This window comes from Sardina pilchardus, chromosome 13, assembly GCF_963854185.1.
Source record: "Sardina pilchardus chromosome 13, fSarPil1.1, whole genome shotgun sequence".
NCBI lineage: Eukaryota > Metazoa > Chordata > Actinopteri > Clupeiformes > Clupeidae > Sardina > Sardina pilchardus.
In genome coordinates this window covers 22,195,758-22,214,987 of record NC_085006.1, presented here as the reverse complement: position 1 = coordinate 22,214,987, position 19,230 = coordinate 22,195,758, and the positions used below count along the sequence as shown (strand labels likewise).

General features: G+C 42.2%; 1 protein-coding gene across 1 annotated transcript in view; it reads left to right on the top strand.

Moving 5' to 3' along the window:
- Positions 1-17,958, top strand: part of arrb1 (arrestin, beta 1) — a 44,738-nt gene extending 26,780 nt beyond the window's left edge. The window contains exons 4-16 of the mRNA XM_062552888.1: positions 509-553; positions 885-1,081; positions 1,672-1,731; positions 2,362-2,429; positions 3,160-3,295; positions 10,878-10,962; positions 11,047-11,119; positions 11,509-11,646; positions 12,425-12,508; positions 12,833-12,856; positions 13,199-13,269; positions 13,534-13,585; positions 16,034-17,958. Coding sequence (XP_062408872.1) covers positions 509-553; positions 885-1,081; positions 1,672-1,731; positions 2,362-2,429; positions 3,160-3,295; positions 10,878-10,962; positions 11,047-11,119; positions 11,509-11,646; positions 12,425-12,508; positions 12,833-12,856; positions 13,199-13,269; positions 13,534-13,585; positions 16,034-16,145 — 1,145 coding nt within the window. The 3' untranslated portion in view covers positions 16,146-17,958. The remainder of the gene's footprint in view (positions 1-508; positions 554-884; positions 1,082-1,671; positions 1,732-2,361; positions 2,430-3,159; positions 3,296-10,877; positions 10,963-11,046; positions 11,120-11,508; positions 11,647-12,424; positions 12,509-12,832; positions 12,857-13,198; positions 13,270-13,533; positions 13,586-16,033) is intronic.
- The last annotated feature ends 1,272 nt before the right edge of the window (positions 17,959-19,230 follow it).

Here is a 19,230-nt window from a genome sequence, read left to right as displayed (position 1 = left end):
CCTTGCTAAGCAGCAACACACCGAATTTCTGCAGTAATTAGCTGATATTTTTGGCAACAAAAGTTAAAAAACAAAAAAACAAAACAAAAAAAACCAGTCTTACAGAAATAAAGAAAAATGGAATCACACTTATCAATGCAATACAAGAGAATGCAATCTAAAGTCTAAACAATAACACAGAAAAGAAAAAAACAATTACCGGAGGAATTGCTGTTGAAAGAAAACATACTGTGCAGTATTTTTTTTCTAGCATGTGTGTGTGTGTGTGTGTGTGTGTGTGTGTGTGTGTGTGTGCGTGTGTCCCATTGAAAATGTCCAACTATGAAAATTCTTAGGATTTTGCAACCCTAGTGAAAAGCATAAAATGTGTTAAGCTATGGTTACACAGTGTGTAAGGTATGCTACAAGAAGTCTAAGTATTGAGCCTATGAGCATTCGTTTTTAGTGTGTAATCAATTGGCAAAAACTGTAAATGTGATTTTGTGTTTGTTACCTTCTTCTCTTCCAGATGGTGTTGTTCTAATTGATCCAGAGTATTTAAAGGAGAGGAAAGGTACGAGAAAAAAACAGATGAATAACCTTTATATGAAAAACCTTTATATGACATCTGATGAATAACCTTTATATAACACAATAAAACCCTTTATGTGACATCTGATTGAGCTCTTATTCAGAGCTCTGCCAGTTGGCCCCTCAATCCATTCCTGTCATGCTTCCTGCAGTGTCACAGCGGCGTGACAGAGCGCTGCGCCGTGCCAACCGATTTCCATATTAATTTAAAGCTGGGATGTACTCATTCATATCATCTCCCATTATGTAAAAGAATACTGACTTTAAAGCACCGGCGTCTCTTATTCTTATTCTCTCTCCATATCTCTCTCCAGTGTTCGTCACGTTGACGTGTGCCTTCCGCTACGGCCGCGAGGATCTGGACGTTCTGGGCCTGACGTTCCGTAAGGACCTCTTCGTGGCCAACATCCAGGCGTTCCCGCCGGTGGCCGAGGAGAAGAAAAGTCTCACGCGCCTGCAGGAGCGCCTCATCAAGAAGCTCGGGGAGCATGCGTACCCTTTCACCTTCGAGGTACTCTGCTCTCCCCTTTTGGTGTATGTTTACTTATTCATAAATTGGAGATAAAAATAAGTGTAGTGAGTGGAACTGGTAAACAAACTAGGGTAGCATTCCTAAACGTTGTTGCCTTCAAGGTCCTCCTCAATCCTGTCTCTTAAACTGTTGGAACAGTATTTCATTCAGGTCATTGAAGACTGATTATTTTATTTGTTTGATTCCTTTATCCTGAGGTTTTCATTCCAAGGTGACTCCCAATAGGCCTACAAGTTGCTTTGCCAAAAGCGCCATGGCTCCATTTAACTGAACTCTTCGATAATCCCATCATGAGATACCCAACATCAGTGAGAAATGTGTGTTAAGAGATGTGGCCTAGAGTTTAGCTTACGTAGCTGTAGGCTACCCTTTCCAGAATTGAACACGTGCGCTATACTCTGATCGTAAATCCCTCTCTGGGTGGAAGTGAGAGACAGACATGAAAAGGTTTCCATTTCCAGAATTCCACAAAACAGACGTCCTTTTCAGAATGAAGGACCTCTCGTGTGAGGTAGTCTTTCATCTGAACGCAGCGCTGATTTCATTTCATGTCTGTGCTCCACCCACAGATTCCTCCCAACCTGCCCTGCTCAGTCACCCTGCAGCCCGGCCCGGAGGACACGGGGAAGGTACCCTCAGATCTGCCCTGCACAGACACACACACACACACACACACACACACACACACACACACACACACACACACACACATTACACACACATACACCAACACATACACACACATGTGCATCAACACATATACACACTCACACACACACACACACACACACACACACACACACACACACACACACACACACACACACACACACACACACACACACACACACACACACACACGCACACACACACACGCACACACACACACACACACACACACACACACACACATTACACACATACACCAACACATACACACACACACACACACATACACACACACACACGCGCACACACACACACACACACACACACACACACACACACACACACACACACACACACACACACACACACACACACACACACAGACACACACACACACACACACACACACACACACAAATGGGATGGCACATGAGAGGAGCATGTGCTTTGCTCGGCATGGTTAGCATGCTGGGTCTCAGTAGCTGTGAAACACTGCAACGGCTCATTGGATGCTCTTTACTGAAGTGCCCCTCTCTCTCTCTCTCTCTCTCTCTCTCTTTCTCTCTGATATTCGGTTCTCTCCTGCTAAGGCCTGTGGGGTGGACTTTGAAGTCAAAGCCTTCTGCGCGGAGAACGTTGAGGAAAAAATCCACAAAAGGTACAGTCATCCTACCGTTCTGTCATCCATGTGGAAAATATCGCAGTACGCTACGCCACATTTAGCAAAGGGATTGTTACATGATGAATTCCCTCGACATCTGTCACACTATTAAGAGCATAAATATTATAGGTGCATGGGTTAGTTTTCTAACACTGAGAGAGAAAGAGAGAGAGAGAGAGGGAGAGAGAGAGAGAGAGTTCACTACCCACAGATGGGCTGAGCTTGAATGTATGTGTCAGGAGAATTACCCAGTAGGTTCTCTGAGTGTGTAGGCTACAGCCTTGAGAATATTTGATTTTAATTAGCATGTTAGCCACTCTCGCTCAGGCCTGATTGCATGTGATAGGAGTGGGCAGGATGCCATGAATTTTAAATGTGGGTATGAAATGCTTCATGAGTGATTGCATGTTGTCCCATTTGCATTAGCGCTAGACTAGTACACCGTCATGTTTATGAATATGACATTTCGGGGGGGTTCTTGATCCATAACAGATACTGTTCTGTCCAGCCATACATCCTTATAATAACGCTAGTAGCACACACTATAACAGACAAAATGCCAAGCAGCATACATCATAAGCCATAAGCCAGCACCAAAGTACTAACTATATTTGTAGTTTAAAGCTGGAACATAACAGAATTGTAACTCACCATCTGAACGCGGCTGATAGTGCTGTAATCTTAAAGCACCTGGAGTTTTGACAGCACTTGTGTGTGTGTGCCGCAGGAACTCTGTGCGCCTCGTTATCAGGAAGGTCCAGTATGCCCCGGAGAAGCCAGGTCCACAGCCCATGGCCGAGACAACGCGGCAGTTCCTCATGTCCGACAAGCCTCTGCACCTGGAGGCCTCTCTGGATAAAGAGGTAGGAAGCCCCCTGCTGGGTGATTGAGGGAATAGCATCTCACATTTCATTATGCGTATGCATTTCGACAGTTTACATCATTCGCAAGTGCATTATGCAAGTGCATTTTCTTTCGAGTTAAACTATTTGTAGACTAATTTTGTGGGAATGATAAAGGGATACATTTTCTCATGTACTCTACGGCTGTGACACTTCATACACTACACATTTGCAAATAGACCGTGAGCCAGGGCCTCAAATTATGGAAACCGTTACCGAAAAGGTGGCAAAGGCTACCATACCTTTCCTGAAAGCTTGGAATCTCAGCTTTCCAGTGATGTATGATGGCCATCTGACAAGAGTAGCTGTTTTGAGTTATGACACATAATGTAAACTATAGGTTGAAGAAATAATGCATATAAATCAAGCAGAACACTGACTTATCTGATCATGATATTGGACATATAGGAATATTTTATTTTGTTATGTTTGGTATCATTTTAAAGGGGAGACTCTGGGCTTTCATTTAAATCCTTTTGTGAACATTTTGGATAAGTACAGCCAACCCTGGAGCTCTTCAAACCTTTAATCACACACATTTTCCTGCCATTTCCGCCTAGGTCATCTTTTGTCTTTTAATCCTGTGGCACCAGGGAGCATCAGAGAAACAAAATCCAAACACTGAAATACTGGCATGACCCTAAGGGTTCAGAAAATGTATCATTTACCCATATTTTCTGATTTGGAGGGGGTGATTTTCAGTCTTATATCAGACATGCCGTTTTTTCAAAGACAGAAACAGTAGTGTACTATTATCCCTAGGCTAATTTGTTGATATGTCGAGTTGAAAGTCTGAGTAAATATTTTTTTTTTAAAAGTTGTTATTCTGCATTTTTAGATAGTTCAAAAGGTCCTTAATACATATTTTATACAATGTTAATACATATTTACATTAAAAAATGAATGCCTTGTTCTCAGGCAAGAAAATACTGGTAAATAGGGTACATTTTTTTTTTTTTTTTTTAATATATCACCACAAAACTTTCCCAGTTTATCACAAAGATTAAGACAAGTATTGCTTGTATTGCAGGTTTTCTTAAAAGTAATGACTAAATATGCAAATGAGGATTAATTTCTGAAATAGGCTAGCCTGGGTATTCCCGTCCTGCCTTGCGCTGTGATTTCATTCATGCTGCTAAGGCAGTCTGGAAACTACCGCCCTAATTTTTGTCTGAGATAGGGGACCAATCACAGAACAGGGGGGAGAGCAAGACGATGATGAGCTATGCACAGACGCATTTGATAGACATCCGTGGTGCCCAATGAACGGATCTGGGCATTTTTTCAAATACAAAAAAATGAACGTCTGGTTGCCAGACCAAGTCTCATTTGAGAAGTGGTAGGTGCTAGCCAGGCTAAAAATAGGCGCTAATTTGGAGAAATGTTCAAACTTGACATGTATATATTGAGAGAGAATATGGCCCTTAGGAAGAGGATAATCAATCTTGAAAAAGATTGGCGTTGGAGCTTCATGACAGGTTGTTGCAAAACAAATCCATCGAGATGTGAAGCATCTCAATTACGACCAGCCATGGTGACCTCTACCAACAGAGTTGGACTCCGATTCCTCTGTGCCTTCTTCTGTGAAGTCATTGCTATCTTGTCTTTTACCAAGCACTGATAACGACTAAGAGACTCATTTGGCATGGATCTACTGTAGTGTATGCCATATCTCATGGCAAAGTGAAGACTTCCAAGCATATCCTTTTGACTTATGCTGTGAAGTCGCTTACTGGTAATGTCAATCTCATCAGAATATTACTAATACTAATAGATTTAGTAATTGTGTACCCTATGCTAGAGGAAATTGACATCTCATTATGCGTGCACAAGCTAGGACAGGATGGTGGGGTTACTCCAGACCAAGTGAAGCCATATGTGCCCACAGCTCTAGCCTGGCACAATATTGACAGGCTGGAAGAGCCACTCACAGGCCTTGGAACATCCCATAGGGTCAATGGTATAGCAGTGCAGCCTCGGATGTTAAGTCCTAGGTGTGGTCCTCCAACTAGATCCTATGTTGAGGTCAAGACAGATATCTGTGCTGATGCTTTGAAGAACTCCTTATGGTTGCAGACTGCACTCTGTCACAAATCATAGCGTCCCTAGCTGGACAAGTGACAACATCTTAGCATCAAACTCTGTGGATGTTATTCCCAGTGTTTTCAGCTATCTGCCAACCATCAATGCCCCGGCCAGACTGATGGCAACTGTTCATGAGCTTCTCCTTCAAAGTAAAAAAAAAACTTCCTTACGCATTAGCATGTCAGTTGCCTTTTATCAGGCTCTCTACTGTAAAGTTCAGTACAGAAATTCTGTGGGCACATAGAGACAGGTTTCCCAACATTGTGCCAAGACTTGGAGTCTTCCACACCATCTGTATGTTCTTGGGAGTGATTGAGAAGTGCTTCCAGGCTGCAGGCCTAAGGAATATGCATTGAATCTGGAGCTGTGGCCGAGGGATCTGCAAGTGGTGTTAGTACAATAGATCTCTGAGATTCCATAAAATCATGTATGAATCCCTCCCTAAGCTAGTCTGGAATCAGTTTCACCAGTGGCTCACAAATAACCATCCTGATGCCCACGGTCTCCTAGATATCCTGCCCCTAGACTTGAGTGTCTTTTCTGAGGTTATATCATCAACCACTGTAGAAGAATCACTTGACTGTACAGTCTTCAGAAAGGTCCATCAGTACTTCTGTGAATTCCTGCAGCATCTCAGGTCCCAGCAAGGTCTACTGGCCAGCTTTTGGATGTCATATATTGACATGGTGGAGGTTGTACTAAACCTTGTGAGGGCATCATGTGAAGGAAACTGGGCATTGCACATGGCTAGCATTCGATCAATCATCCCCTGGACCTTTGCCTATGATAATCTGAATTATGCAAGGTGACTCACTGCTTACTACTCAGAGATGAGACACATTAAACATGAGAAATCAGATCTTTACATCTTCTCTAGGCTTTTCGGCCTAGCTGAGTGCAACAAACACATTTGGCAGGGTTCTGATTGACCAGGCCCTAGAGCAGTGGTCCCCAAATGGCGGCCCGCGGGCCAGATCCGGCCCGCGCACAGTATTTTTTTGGCCCGCCACGTCAAGTCTGAACAAAGGTAAACAGTCATGTTGGCCACGCGTGATTAGCGATCTCTCTACTTCAGTGGGTTAAAACATCTGAGTCATTCACTTTTCATACTGTTCGTATCCGACCTCCATGTCAAATTTATTCCAATTGATTACAAATGCTACAATGAAACTCCATCTCATTCTCAGGTTTTCATTGCCTGTCCTCACAGCACGCATGAGCGCACACACGCACAGACAAATGAGCAGTCAATTTCTAGCTGAAGTAACCGCTGGAAGTGGCTACAATACACTCGCAAAAATCCTTCTCGTTTTGATTACGTTAAATCCGTGTCAATAAACCACTGCTAATATTAATGCACAGTTTTTGCGAGAGCTACTTTATTAATATTTGGGAAAGTGATAAGGGACTGCGACTGCTCTGCTGAAGTGCCACGACAGCGCAGCACAATGAGCTTCAGAAACAATCACGACATTCAGACTACCCCAAAACGTTAACGGAATTCTCCCGAAGCTCCCGATTAGCCACTCAGGGCCTGCATTCAAAACATTAAAGAAATTAATTTAACAGATCATGGCAACTGCATGCAAGGTTAACTAGACCTATCATGAGGTTATTAAAGCTGGTTCAGAATTAGTCATTGAATCAAAAGCTTTACTTTGCAAGATAAAAGTCTAATCTAACAACATGTTCAAATATACCAGAATAGAGGAAGTTGCATCTAGCAGAGCTCATTTTTTTCTGCTGATCTGTACCACCCACTTTCAAAAAGCCTCCAACACCCATGGGTGGATGTCCACATGGGTAATTGTCCACAGTTTGCCTCTGTTCACATCAGGCACTTAGGCCTAGATAAATGTGTGGCAGCTGATAATGCTTTAAGTTTCATTTAGCAAATGTGTACAATTGTTTGTTTGCAATTAGTAATAATAAATAGTTTTTAACCTGCCGTATCACACAGATTTCGGGGGGGGGGGGGGGGATTTGTTGGCCCTCAGCCTCACTTGCTGTACAGAATTTGGCCCTCGGGGAAAACTAATTGGGGACCACTGCCCTAGAGGGACACTCAGACAGCTTGAGGCACAAAAGGGTTCCGCTTGAAGGCCCAGCAGCTGTCTCAAGATATTACATTTCTGCTGAGTACAAAAGCACTTACCTGTCTATATTGAAAAGCTCCCTGGGACTCCAACAAAGTGACTATTCTCACAAGGACCTTGGACAAAGCAGAATTGCCAAAGATGAACACATAACAAGCACTGTGGATCTGATGGATTCTAGTTGGATAAGTCCATTTGCAGGTGGTGAGTCCCTCATTTCTCTGTCTACTGGAAGTAAGGCACCAGCAGATGTTGCTGAAGACCTCCTGAATGCACACACCATTGGCAATAATGCCTACAGAACCTTCTCTGCTGTGCGTGTTGAGAATAATCCTCCTGCAAAGCATTTCCATGCACCACTCTCCAAGATGAAACTGAAAACGTTCTCCTAAATGCAGGGAAAGGCAAAGACATGCACAACTGGGAATAAAGAAGATATCCTCAAAGCTGATAATCGAATATTTGCTCAGACGGTAGCCTACTGACTGCACAGAGTAGACAGCTCACCTGTGTAATAGAAGGCATGGCACTTGTTCAGAAGTTGAACGGTGATGGCAAGACATTTGCTGATATTGCAGACTATGCCTTGTCCGCTGTGCAAGCTGAAGCAAGTCACAGCACCCGTGTTGACATTGTTTTTTATGTACACTATATTGCCAAAAGTATTCGCTCACCTGCCTTGACTCACATACGAGTTGAGGTCAGGACTCTGTGCAGGCCAGTCAAGTTCATCCACACCAAACTCTGCCATCCATACTTTTATGGACCTTGCTTTGTGCACTGGTGCACAGTCATGTTGGAACAGGAAGGGGCCACCCCCGAGCAGGGCTTGGTCCCTTAGTTCCAGTGAAAGGAACTCTGAATGCTTCAGAATTAACTAAGAGATTTTGGACAATTCCATGCTCCCAACTTTGTGGGATGTTTGGGGATGGCCACTTCCTGTTCCAACATGACTTGCCTGGACAGAGTCCTGAACTCAACCCAATAGAACACCTTTGGGATGAATTAGAGCGGATCCTGAGAGCCAGACGCCCCGTCCAACCACAGTGTGTGACCTCACAAATGCACTTCTGAAAGAATGGTCAAAAAATCCCATAAACACACTCCTAAACCTTCCCAGAAGAGTTGAAGCTGTTATAGCTGCAGAGTCGACCGATGTCATAATAAACCCTATGGATTAAGGATGGGATGTGACTGAAGTTTATATGTAAGTCAAGGTAGGTGAGCAAATACTTTGGGCAATATAGTGTATATAATGAGGCTTCTATCAAACACTTGGAGAGAGTGGCCAGAGGTGCAGACTCCGGCACAGAGGTCAAACAGATCACTGCATGGCACAGTTCAACAATGTAAGAAATTCCTACAAAGCAACAAAACAAACCTTGCTACCTTCTTGCTCAAGGATTGGGGCAAAGAACAGTCTAGAACAAGATTTTTCGGTGAAAAGGTTCTGTACACTACAACCAAAGATTACAAGGTGACCCAACAGGAGGTGCACAAGGTAGCAGACCTGTCGTCCACTCATAAAGAGGCTGAAACCTGTATGCTACTCCATGCTTGCCATGCTTCAAGGACTGATCACAAACCTGTCATCCTTGTGACACTGATGTCTTGGTGATAAGCATGGCTACCAGTGACACACTCACATGTGGCCTGTCCCTGAGGACAGGGACAAAGAATCGCACCAGCTACATAAACATCTCACAACTCACTTATGGTCTGGGTTCACAGGTGTGTCAGGCTTTGCCTGGTTTACACGTATACACAGGCTGCGACACTGTAAGTGCATTTGCTGGCTGTGGTAAAGTGTCAGCCCTAAAACTTCTTCAGAAGAATGAAAACTTCTGTGAGACCTTTCAGAAGGTTGGGGCAGACTGGCAATGACACCTGAGTTGTATGCAGCCTTACAGGAGTTCACATGTCAAATGTACAGCTCCAAGTCCAGAATCAGGCATTTACCTCCATGCTCAGATTCTCTCAGGAAGCACGGTCTCAGAGCTAACCATCAAGGTGCTATCTGGAGAAGATGCATCGAGAACAACCCTGAAGTTCCTTCCCCAGTTGAGCATGGGTGGTCTAAAGTGGACCAAGATGGTGACTTGCAGCTCTCCATAGACTGGTTCAATGTCTCCATTGGTCCACAAGCAGTACTTGAGTTGCTGTCCTGCTCATGCAAGAGGGACTGTGTCACTCCATCATGTCAGTGTGTTGCCAACAACTTTCCCTGCACTGACCTATGGCGTGCAAAAACCCGAAGGATGACTTTGCTGAACAATCGTATTCCTCTGATGAGGATTCCGACGAGGAGTTTGATTAGTGTTGTGGCCTTGAATGATGCAATCTGTGCGAAAATGTCATAAAATGTCATTGACCATGCCTAAAGGTCATGACCTTGACCTTTTACAGTAATGGCAATGTCATAATTGTGTTTACCACATCTCAAAATATAGGAATCCATGTCTCATTTGTTAATTGTTGTGTTTTCTGCTTAATTTATAATATTATTGACTCAAACGCCATGTCTGATATAAGACTGAAAATCACCCCTCCAAATTGTATAAAATATGTATTAAGGACCTTTTGAACTATCTAAAAATGCAGAATAACAACTTTTTAAAAAAAATATTTACTCAGACTTTCAACTCGACATATCAACAAATTAGCCTAGGGATAATAGTACACTACTGTTTCTGTCTTTGAAAAAACGGCATGTCTGATATAAGACTGAAAAACACCCCCTCCAAATCAGAAAATATGGGTAAATGATACATTTCCTGAATCCTTAGGGTCATGCCAGTATTTCAGTGTTTGGATTGTGTTTCTCTGATGCTCCCTGGTGCCACAGGATTAAAAGACAAAAGATTACTTAGGCGGAAATGGCAGGAAAATGTGTGTGATTAAAGGTTTGAAGAGCTCTAGGGTTGGCTGTACTAATCCAAAATGTTCACAAAAGGATTTAAATGAAAGCCCAGAGTCTCCCCTTTAAAATGATACCAAACATAACAAAATAAAATATTCCTATATGTCCAATATCATGATCAGATTGGTCAGTGTTCTGCTTGATTTATACGCATTATTTCTTCAACCTATAGTTTACATTATGTGTCATAACTCAAAACAGCTACATTTGTCAGATGGCCATCATACATCACTGGAAAGCTGAGATTCCAAGCTTTCAGGAAAGGTATGGTAGCCTTTGCCACCTTTTCGGTAACGACCAACCCCTCTGGCTCACGGACTAAAATGGTATTCATGTAAATGTTTCATGTCTGAAAGAACCATAATCCTATGGATTATTTATATCAAAGCAGTCATATGGGATATGACCAAAGGCCTTATTCACTCCATATGATTTCCCATAGATTTATTACCACGGCGAGCCCATAAGTGTCAATGTTCATGTCACCAACAACACAAACAAGACAGTAAAGAAAATGAAGATTTCAGGTATGTTACTCATCATGAATACTGTAGCCTATATTCTTGTTTGAAAATGGCAATGTCGTCTGACTAAGCTTGTTCTCCCCTCAGTACGTCAGTATGCAGATATATGCCTGTTCAACACGGCTCAGTACAAGTGCCCAGTCGCAACAGAGGAGTCAGAGTAAGTACAACAGCATAAGCCACAGACAGACAGGCACTTAACCATATTTGGTGAAGGTACAGTACATATAGAGCAGGATTCAGCTCAATTGATTAAACAAAAATATTTGCAATTCTATTTTAGAGAACACGTCTACAGTATCAAATTGGCACTTCTAGATAATTTATTTGATATAAAGCACAATATAAATAAAATGTATTATTATTATTATTATTATTATTATAATGATATACTGCACATACTCACTAATGCCTCAAATGAAAATATGAATGTACTGTAAGACTTGATACTGTTGAACATGGTATGATCTCTTCAATTTATTTATTTTTTTTATTTTAAATTTATGATCACTTTAACGTACAGTGTCCTTTTTTCTTCTTGTCTCTCAGTGACATAGTTGCCCCAAGTGCCACGTTCTGTAAGGTCTACACCCTCACGCCCTTCCTGGCCAATAACCGCGAGAAGAGAGGCCTGGCACTGGACGGAAAGCTCAAGCACGAGGACACGAACCTGGCCTCCAGCACGCTGTGGGTGCCTCTCATTCATCTTTTATATATCCTCCCTTCCTTCCTCGGTCCTCATTCTCACTGATCTAGATAAAGAATGATGGGGCGGCAATAATGGCATAGTCTATCCAGTGCTAGTTATAGATCAGTGGGAACGAGTCGGGAGGACCGAGCATCGAGGATAGAGGACGGATGTTGAGAGAGGCCCTGAGAGTACTAGGCACACTCAGTCCTTCAGAGGAGGACATCCCAATTCCAGAAAGTAAAAGTCCTGCCATCAATTATTTTCTACCTGTGCACTTGACACGTGATATCACTAATTATCTGACCTACCTGGCTGCTGATTAGGATGAGATGGTTTACTAAATGTTTGGATCAAAAACTTGGCAGGACTTTTTCTTTCTGAACCTGAATCCTGATTGACCTCTATGTATGAAATACGGCATATAAATAAACTTGACTTGACTATATAGGCTATCTGTCCCAAAACGTTGGCGTGTTCCTTTAAGGCCTTGTACTAGTACACTCAGATATATATGCAGTCCTCACCAACATCATGGCACTGGTCTGGACATAATGAACGTGTTGTCTTTGCTTTGATGAGAAATGCATGCTTATGCAGGGCATTAAACTTGTAAATGAGATTTGTGCTGTAGATGAGATGGAGTTTCACCCCATCCATTTCTATCATGTTATTTAAATCTGTTGCATATACGTTTTGCCTGCTTTCATGCTCCCAGGTGCAAAACGTTGAAATTGCATTTATAAGTGTACTGTATGCTATTATCCCTCTGGTCAGGTTGAGAGAAGGGGCCAACAAGGAGATCCTGGGAATCATTGTTTCCTACAAAGTCAAAGTGAAGCTGGTGGTGTCGAGAGGCGGGTAAGCGCATCTTATAGCGTTTCTTTGTGTTGTTTGTTGTTGGTATGTTTTTGTTTACCCTTCAGATATTTTCAGCTCTGTCTTGGATAGTCTTTGCACACAGGATTATCCCCCTGAGTCAGAATATTTTGGTGTTAAATCACAGTGGTTATGAGAACTAAGCTTCTTCAGCTCTTCTGACAAAGACGCTTTTTCCTCCCACTGCCTACAGTAATATGTGTTGTTTATTAATGTTTTATTTGTTATGATGAGGTGTATTATCACTGAACTGGTGTTGCAAAACAATCCTACGAGAGCTTAAACTTATTTGTTTTCTATTTCCAGTCTTCTGGGAGATCTTGCCTCAAGGTATAACCATTGCTTATTATAACTTGTGTTTATTCATTTAGCAGACGTTTCCACCCAGAGCAACTTATGGATATATAAGGAATAACATTCAGGCTACAATGCATAGGAGACCTTGGGTAGCAATTAGTACTAAATAAATCAATACTCTTACCAGAGGAGGAGAGTGCAGAACTTTTTAAGTAGTAATCAAAGAGTAGTTGAAGGAGAAAGTGGTAGAAGAAGAAGAGAGATAAAAGAGGGAAGAAAGGGAAGTGAATGATAAGTGCTTGTTTTAATTACTGTACATTCATCAATTGGGTAATGAGACCAGAATGAGCCTAATTTCAAAGCTTTACTTTACAGTGATGTTGCTGTGGAGCTGCCTTTCACGTTAATGCATCCGAAACCGATAGAGGAATCTTCGTACAGAGATGGTACGTCCCCTGATCATGTCTCCCAATCCTCTTTTCCCTGTGTCTCTGATACCAACCCACTACTCCAAAACCACCTACCTACTGTACCTACCTATCTATCTATCTATCTATCTATCTATCTATCTATCTATCTATCTATTTATCTATCTATATCTATCTATCTATCTATCTATCTGTCAACACTATAGATTCGTACAGCAAACTTCCTAACCTTTTTGTTCTTCCCTTGTAATTCCCCGAGCATGTGTTTTGTGTCCACCACAGCTCCTGAGAGCGACGCACCCATCGACACCAACCTGATTGAATTCGACACAAAGTAAGAGCCTGCGCCACTGCCACTGCCACTGCTGTTGTTTTGCCTCCCCTCCTTTTAGTCTTTGTGGAATTTGCACAGAAGCTGTGGCTGCACTGAGCACCCCATTAATAATGCATCGGGCTACTTCCCCATGCTCAGGCTCCCCTGGCTACCACACCTCTACTCCAAGCACACACACACACACACACACACACACCTCTACACCAAGCACAGCAGCAGCAGCAGCAGCAGCAGCACACACACACACATATCTACTCCAAGCACAGCACACACACACACACACCTCTACACCAAGCACAGCAGCAGCACACACACACACACACACACACACACACACACACACACACACACACACACACACACACACACACACACACACAGCAAACACAAACACGAGCAATCTCTCTCTCTCTCTCTTTCTCTCTCTCGCATGCTCTCAAACACACACACACACACACACACACACACACACACATAATCTCTCTCTCTCTCTCTCGCTCCCTCACACATAGATGCACACACTCTCAGATGTGCGCGCACACACACACACAAAATCTTTCTCGTTCTCCCTCTGTATCTATATCACTCACTCATACACTCACACACTCTCTCTCTCTCTCTCACACACACACACACACACACACACACACACACACACACAACCTCTCTCGTTATTTCTCTCTCTGTCTCTCTCACTCTCTCTCTCTCTCTCTCTCACACACACACACACACACACACACACACACACACACACACACACACACACACACACACACACACACACACACACACACACACACACACATTAACCAGCCACATAAGCCCAATTATGAATTATTCAGCCTTCGCTACTTCCTGCTCACATTTTATGGTCTCCATCCGACTTGGGCCCCCTGGTCTCTGTCTCCCAGCCCGTGCCCTGCATGCATTAGTAAGGCCAAATGAGAAGGATAGAGGGTGACTGGGTGTCTGCTCTCACTACCCTGTAAGCTACAGAGACACTTCAGGGCACACGATGACAAGTGGCACTGCACCTATGAACCCTGTTTACACAGTTACAATAGACCTACAGTACATAAACCCTCCATACGAACTAGGCAGCCTAGCTAATCTATGCACATTGTTTCTCGGTGTTTTAAGCCCCCAATGCTGCCTGGAAGGTGCTAGAGTTAGACATGAGTTAAGGTTAGTATAGGGTTGGGGTTAGGGTTAGGATTAGGTGCCTTTAAGTCGACGGAAGACGATATTGGGGACTTAAAACACCATCAAGCATGCACATAGAAACCTTTGACATTGAATGATTCCAGCTGTTTGTGGACATTGATTTAGACCTCGATTAAAATGTCTATTCATGCAAATGAGGAGGCATAGTGTATTACAGTTACAGAAAAGTTCCATGGGTGTGCAATTTTACTTCAGTTTGATGGCAGTTTTGATTGATTTTGATGAGTACCTCATGAAAAACACATTTTTTGTTTTTGTCGAGCCTGCATCCGAGAGTAATTTGATTCCAGTTGTTGTCAGCATGTTTCTGTAAAGTGTGTCCTGGGCAAAGTACAACCGCTCCACATTAATATCCTGCAGTGTATTGTCATATAGTGGCACTTTGTATTGACAGTGTCGTCTCAGGTGAGTATAAGTTCAGGTAAACTCAGGAGTAGGTCATAGCCAGAGATAAGAGTGCTGAGCAAGCCAAAGGCTCATATATTTTCATATTTTGAAGAATTTGTAGTCGTTTAAAATAACTACTGCAGGTGGTTTCATATTGATTTGTGGGCTCTGCCAAGAAGAATGCTGATTCTTCTACTGCAGGTTAAGTATACTGTATGTGGGTTATAGGTAGGGTAAGTGATGCTGGAAGATATCTCATTCGCTATATTTTATTTAGCAGACCTTTTGTCCAAAGCAATTTACATTATATTTGAACCAAATACAAAACAAAACATACCGGAGAGGTAGCTCACTCCTCCTCTCAGTGCTGCCTGATACACTCCACACAGTGTTTTCTGTTATCATTTGGGGGACAGACTTCCCCCACTTTGTTTGTTTCCAGTTCACAGAGCCAGCACTGTGGAAGACAAATGTTGCTGAATGTGACACAAAGTGTTAAATGTTTTAAATAGCCTACCCGGCCTCTAATGCCCTGGAGTATATGGTTTAGGGACAAACCTGGGTAAGCTAACTCAGAGTAAGTGGTAAACCTCTTAATAGAAGAGCTGTATAGCTTCACTCTCCTAACAAAATGATGCCATAGTGCTCTAGTTGTAGGAGGTTTACTTACTCTGAGTTAACTTACCCAGGTTTGCCACTAAACCACGTACTTGGAATACCCCTCCAGATCAGTGATTAGGGGGTAAGTTACAATAAATGTGAGTTTACCGTCCAGACTCCAGAACAAGGATTTTAAAGGTTGGATGAGACTAAATGACCCTCTCTCTGTCTCCACAGTGACGATGACATCATCTTTGAGGACTTTGCGCGGCAGCGGCTCATCGGGGTGAAGGACGACAAGGAGGAGGAAGACGAGGGAACAGACTCGCCCCGGCTGAACGACAGATAAGCGCCGAACGTGGCGGCGTGTCGTGGCTCTTCTCCTGAGGCGGTGGTGTTGCTTTTCCCCAGGCTTTATCTCCAGCCCATTCGGCTATGTGTGAACCTGGAGCGAGGAAGACCCTTTTTTCGATGAAACGGAGAGAGAGGGAGAGAGGGAGAGAAAAACAAACAAACAAACAAACAAACAAACACACACACACTCAGTGGTGCCGCCGCCGTGTTTCTTGTTCACATTCGTCTTTCCATACAGCCTGGACAAGTGTTAGAAAACTAAACCTCTACATGTTAGGTGCTTGTGTGACCTAGTCATCAGTGTTGGCAGGAGCAAGGGAGATAGAGAGAGAGAAAGACAGAGAGAGAGAAGGAGAGAGAGAGAGGGATAGAGAAAGATTTCTGTGCATAGGCTACTTTAGGGCCACTTTCTAGGCACCTGGGATTTCCTATAAAGTTCACTCAAACTGAGGTTGAGCATTTGTCACCGTGGCTAAATCTAACTTGAGTGGAAGCATGCCTTGAAATAAACATCACTTTGTAATACATGTTTTTTTTTAATGTTTTGTTAGGTTTGTTTTGGTTTGTTTTTGTTGCATATTTTGTATTAGTAGGAATGAGCAAAGACACAACTCGGTATTGGTAATATATTTAATGTATCATATATGTACTCTTTCCGTATGTATCTGGGATTGTTATCATGACTACTGCCAAATTCAGTATGAGCTGCCGAATGCACCTTCCATCAGGGAAAACTCCTATGTGTACAAATGTAGGGGGGGGTTAGGGGAGAATTTGGATAATTATTTACTTGTAAACATAAAGATATATATATATATATAAATATACATATATTTCATTTCGCCTTACATAAGACAAGACATGTTGGTAGTAACTGTTTGATAATCCAGCGAGAGATGTCGTTTTGAGACTGTTCTAATCCCTGCTTTGTGGAAAAACCTTCCTAGTAGTAGCACTGATATGCAGAAATGACATAAATCCCATATTCACATCACAAACACATACAATACAATCAGAATGTCATGTCTCCTTTGCCAAACTATACCATCCAGTGTCACTTTATTTAAAAATACAAAAAGAAAAGTTTAATATACATATGAACGCCATCCATTTCTGAAACACCTGATTCATATGGACATAAAATGGCCCAATATGTAATCAGACAGAAGTAGTTTTACCTCTATACAGCTTTTCTAAAAATGAGAAATCCTGTCTCCAGCGTGGTGGTTTTGTTCAACATTCTCCAGGCTAACCGTGCATCGTAGAGAGAGGAAAGAGCCTTACTAAACACTGAAATGAAACTATATATTATACCTATAAAGAAAGGAGTGGCCTTGTTATCTTGCATGAGACGTCAATACTTTGTATGTTTTTTGTGAATGGGATTCATGCTTTTCCCAATATCGCCTTTTCAATTTTTTTTTTGTAAAAGTTTTACTACCATAGTATATGGTCTTACTGTTTCCATGATTAGATATTCTGACCTATCACAAGGTTATTTGGACATGCTGCTCTGGTCCAATGACTGTCCTGCTCCCTTTTCTTCACTGTGTTAAAGTCATATTGACTGTGAGTCATTCCAACCATTCAAAATGAATTGAAATCATAGATACGTAAAACATTATGAGGGGCTATCGAGTATTTATTGACAAATGAATATTATTGACCATTACACTGACATTATTATTATTATTATTATTATTATTATTATTATTATTGTCATCATCATTATTATACATACAAGTTTCAGGCGAGGGTGTAAAAGATATTATGTTCAGCTGTATCTTTATTAATAAAAAATGTGTCTATCCTGTACTTTGTCGTGGTTTAACATGTTTTTTTTTTCTCAGAGCAAAATTCCTCTTGGACTTAACACACATTAGCCCCGGCGCTAATCATTCAGACTGCACAGTGGAAGTTATTCTCTTGGCACAAACTCAGACAGAGAGGGCACAACGAATCATTTCATTTTTAATTGCTTCCCACTTTACAGTGCTGACACTGACTGCATCAGGTTGCCGTGACTACCACTAGACTCCTTGGTGACCAATTAAATCTTTCCTTTGTACTTATTTGTCTTTTTTTTATACGGTTGTAATTTAATTGGCCACTGACCCGTTAGAGGTCGTCGTCCCACTGGATGCCCGTGTTCAGTGGGGAGGCCTCTCTGCAGTCCACATTAATTCTTGGTGTTGACAAAATACTGATAAACAATAGCTTTGAATTACAAGCGCAGCGGTGAGCTTGTTAACTGGAGGATCTCCTCGATACAACAATCACATGGGTATGGTTAGAGTACACACAGAAAACACACGCAGCCACATTATGTGTGTGTTGAGTAGAGTGAGTTGGGTAGAGTTTGATGCATCAAGATTAGATTAAATTCAACATTATTGTCATACAAGTATGGTGCCAATGAAATACACAAGCACAGAGTGACAGAAACTACTTGGGCTTCCATGTCCTCCGACTCATAATGGCCCTCGATTATTTGCCATTTAGCAGAGTGACTTACTTCCACTTTTACTTTCTGGATGTCCGTCTTTGACTGTACAGTTGGATAAAAGGGACTGTGGCTCTGAAGCGGGCAAGCGGCTTTGTTTAAGATATCATTAGTAACCTACTGTATCTCCCTTGCATATCTTTTCATTTGTGTCTATCTATATGAGTATTTCTTTTGCTCTAAACATTGATGTTGTAACCATGACACCCCTCAAGATGGACAGATGAGCACAGCTGCAAGTCCAAATTATTCTCTAAAAAACAAACAAAAAAAAGTCAAAAAGACAATCCTGCTTAGAATGGACCTGCAAGGTGCATCAATAGACCACAAGAGATCCCGGTCATTTCCTTCTGCTTGGCTCCTTAGATGGAGTGAGTTAACCCTCTTAGTTGTAAATGAGAAGACATTGGTGATGTGTCGACATGTTCAAAATGAAGATATTCCCTTATAATTTACTGAAAAGATGTGACTTTCAAGGGGGTTAACTGGTTATTCTATCAAAAGTAACCTACAGTATTTCCTCCAGTTTTTATATCATGTATGCTGCAGCTGAACATTTGGTTCGTTAAGCCATAGG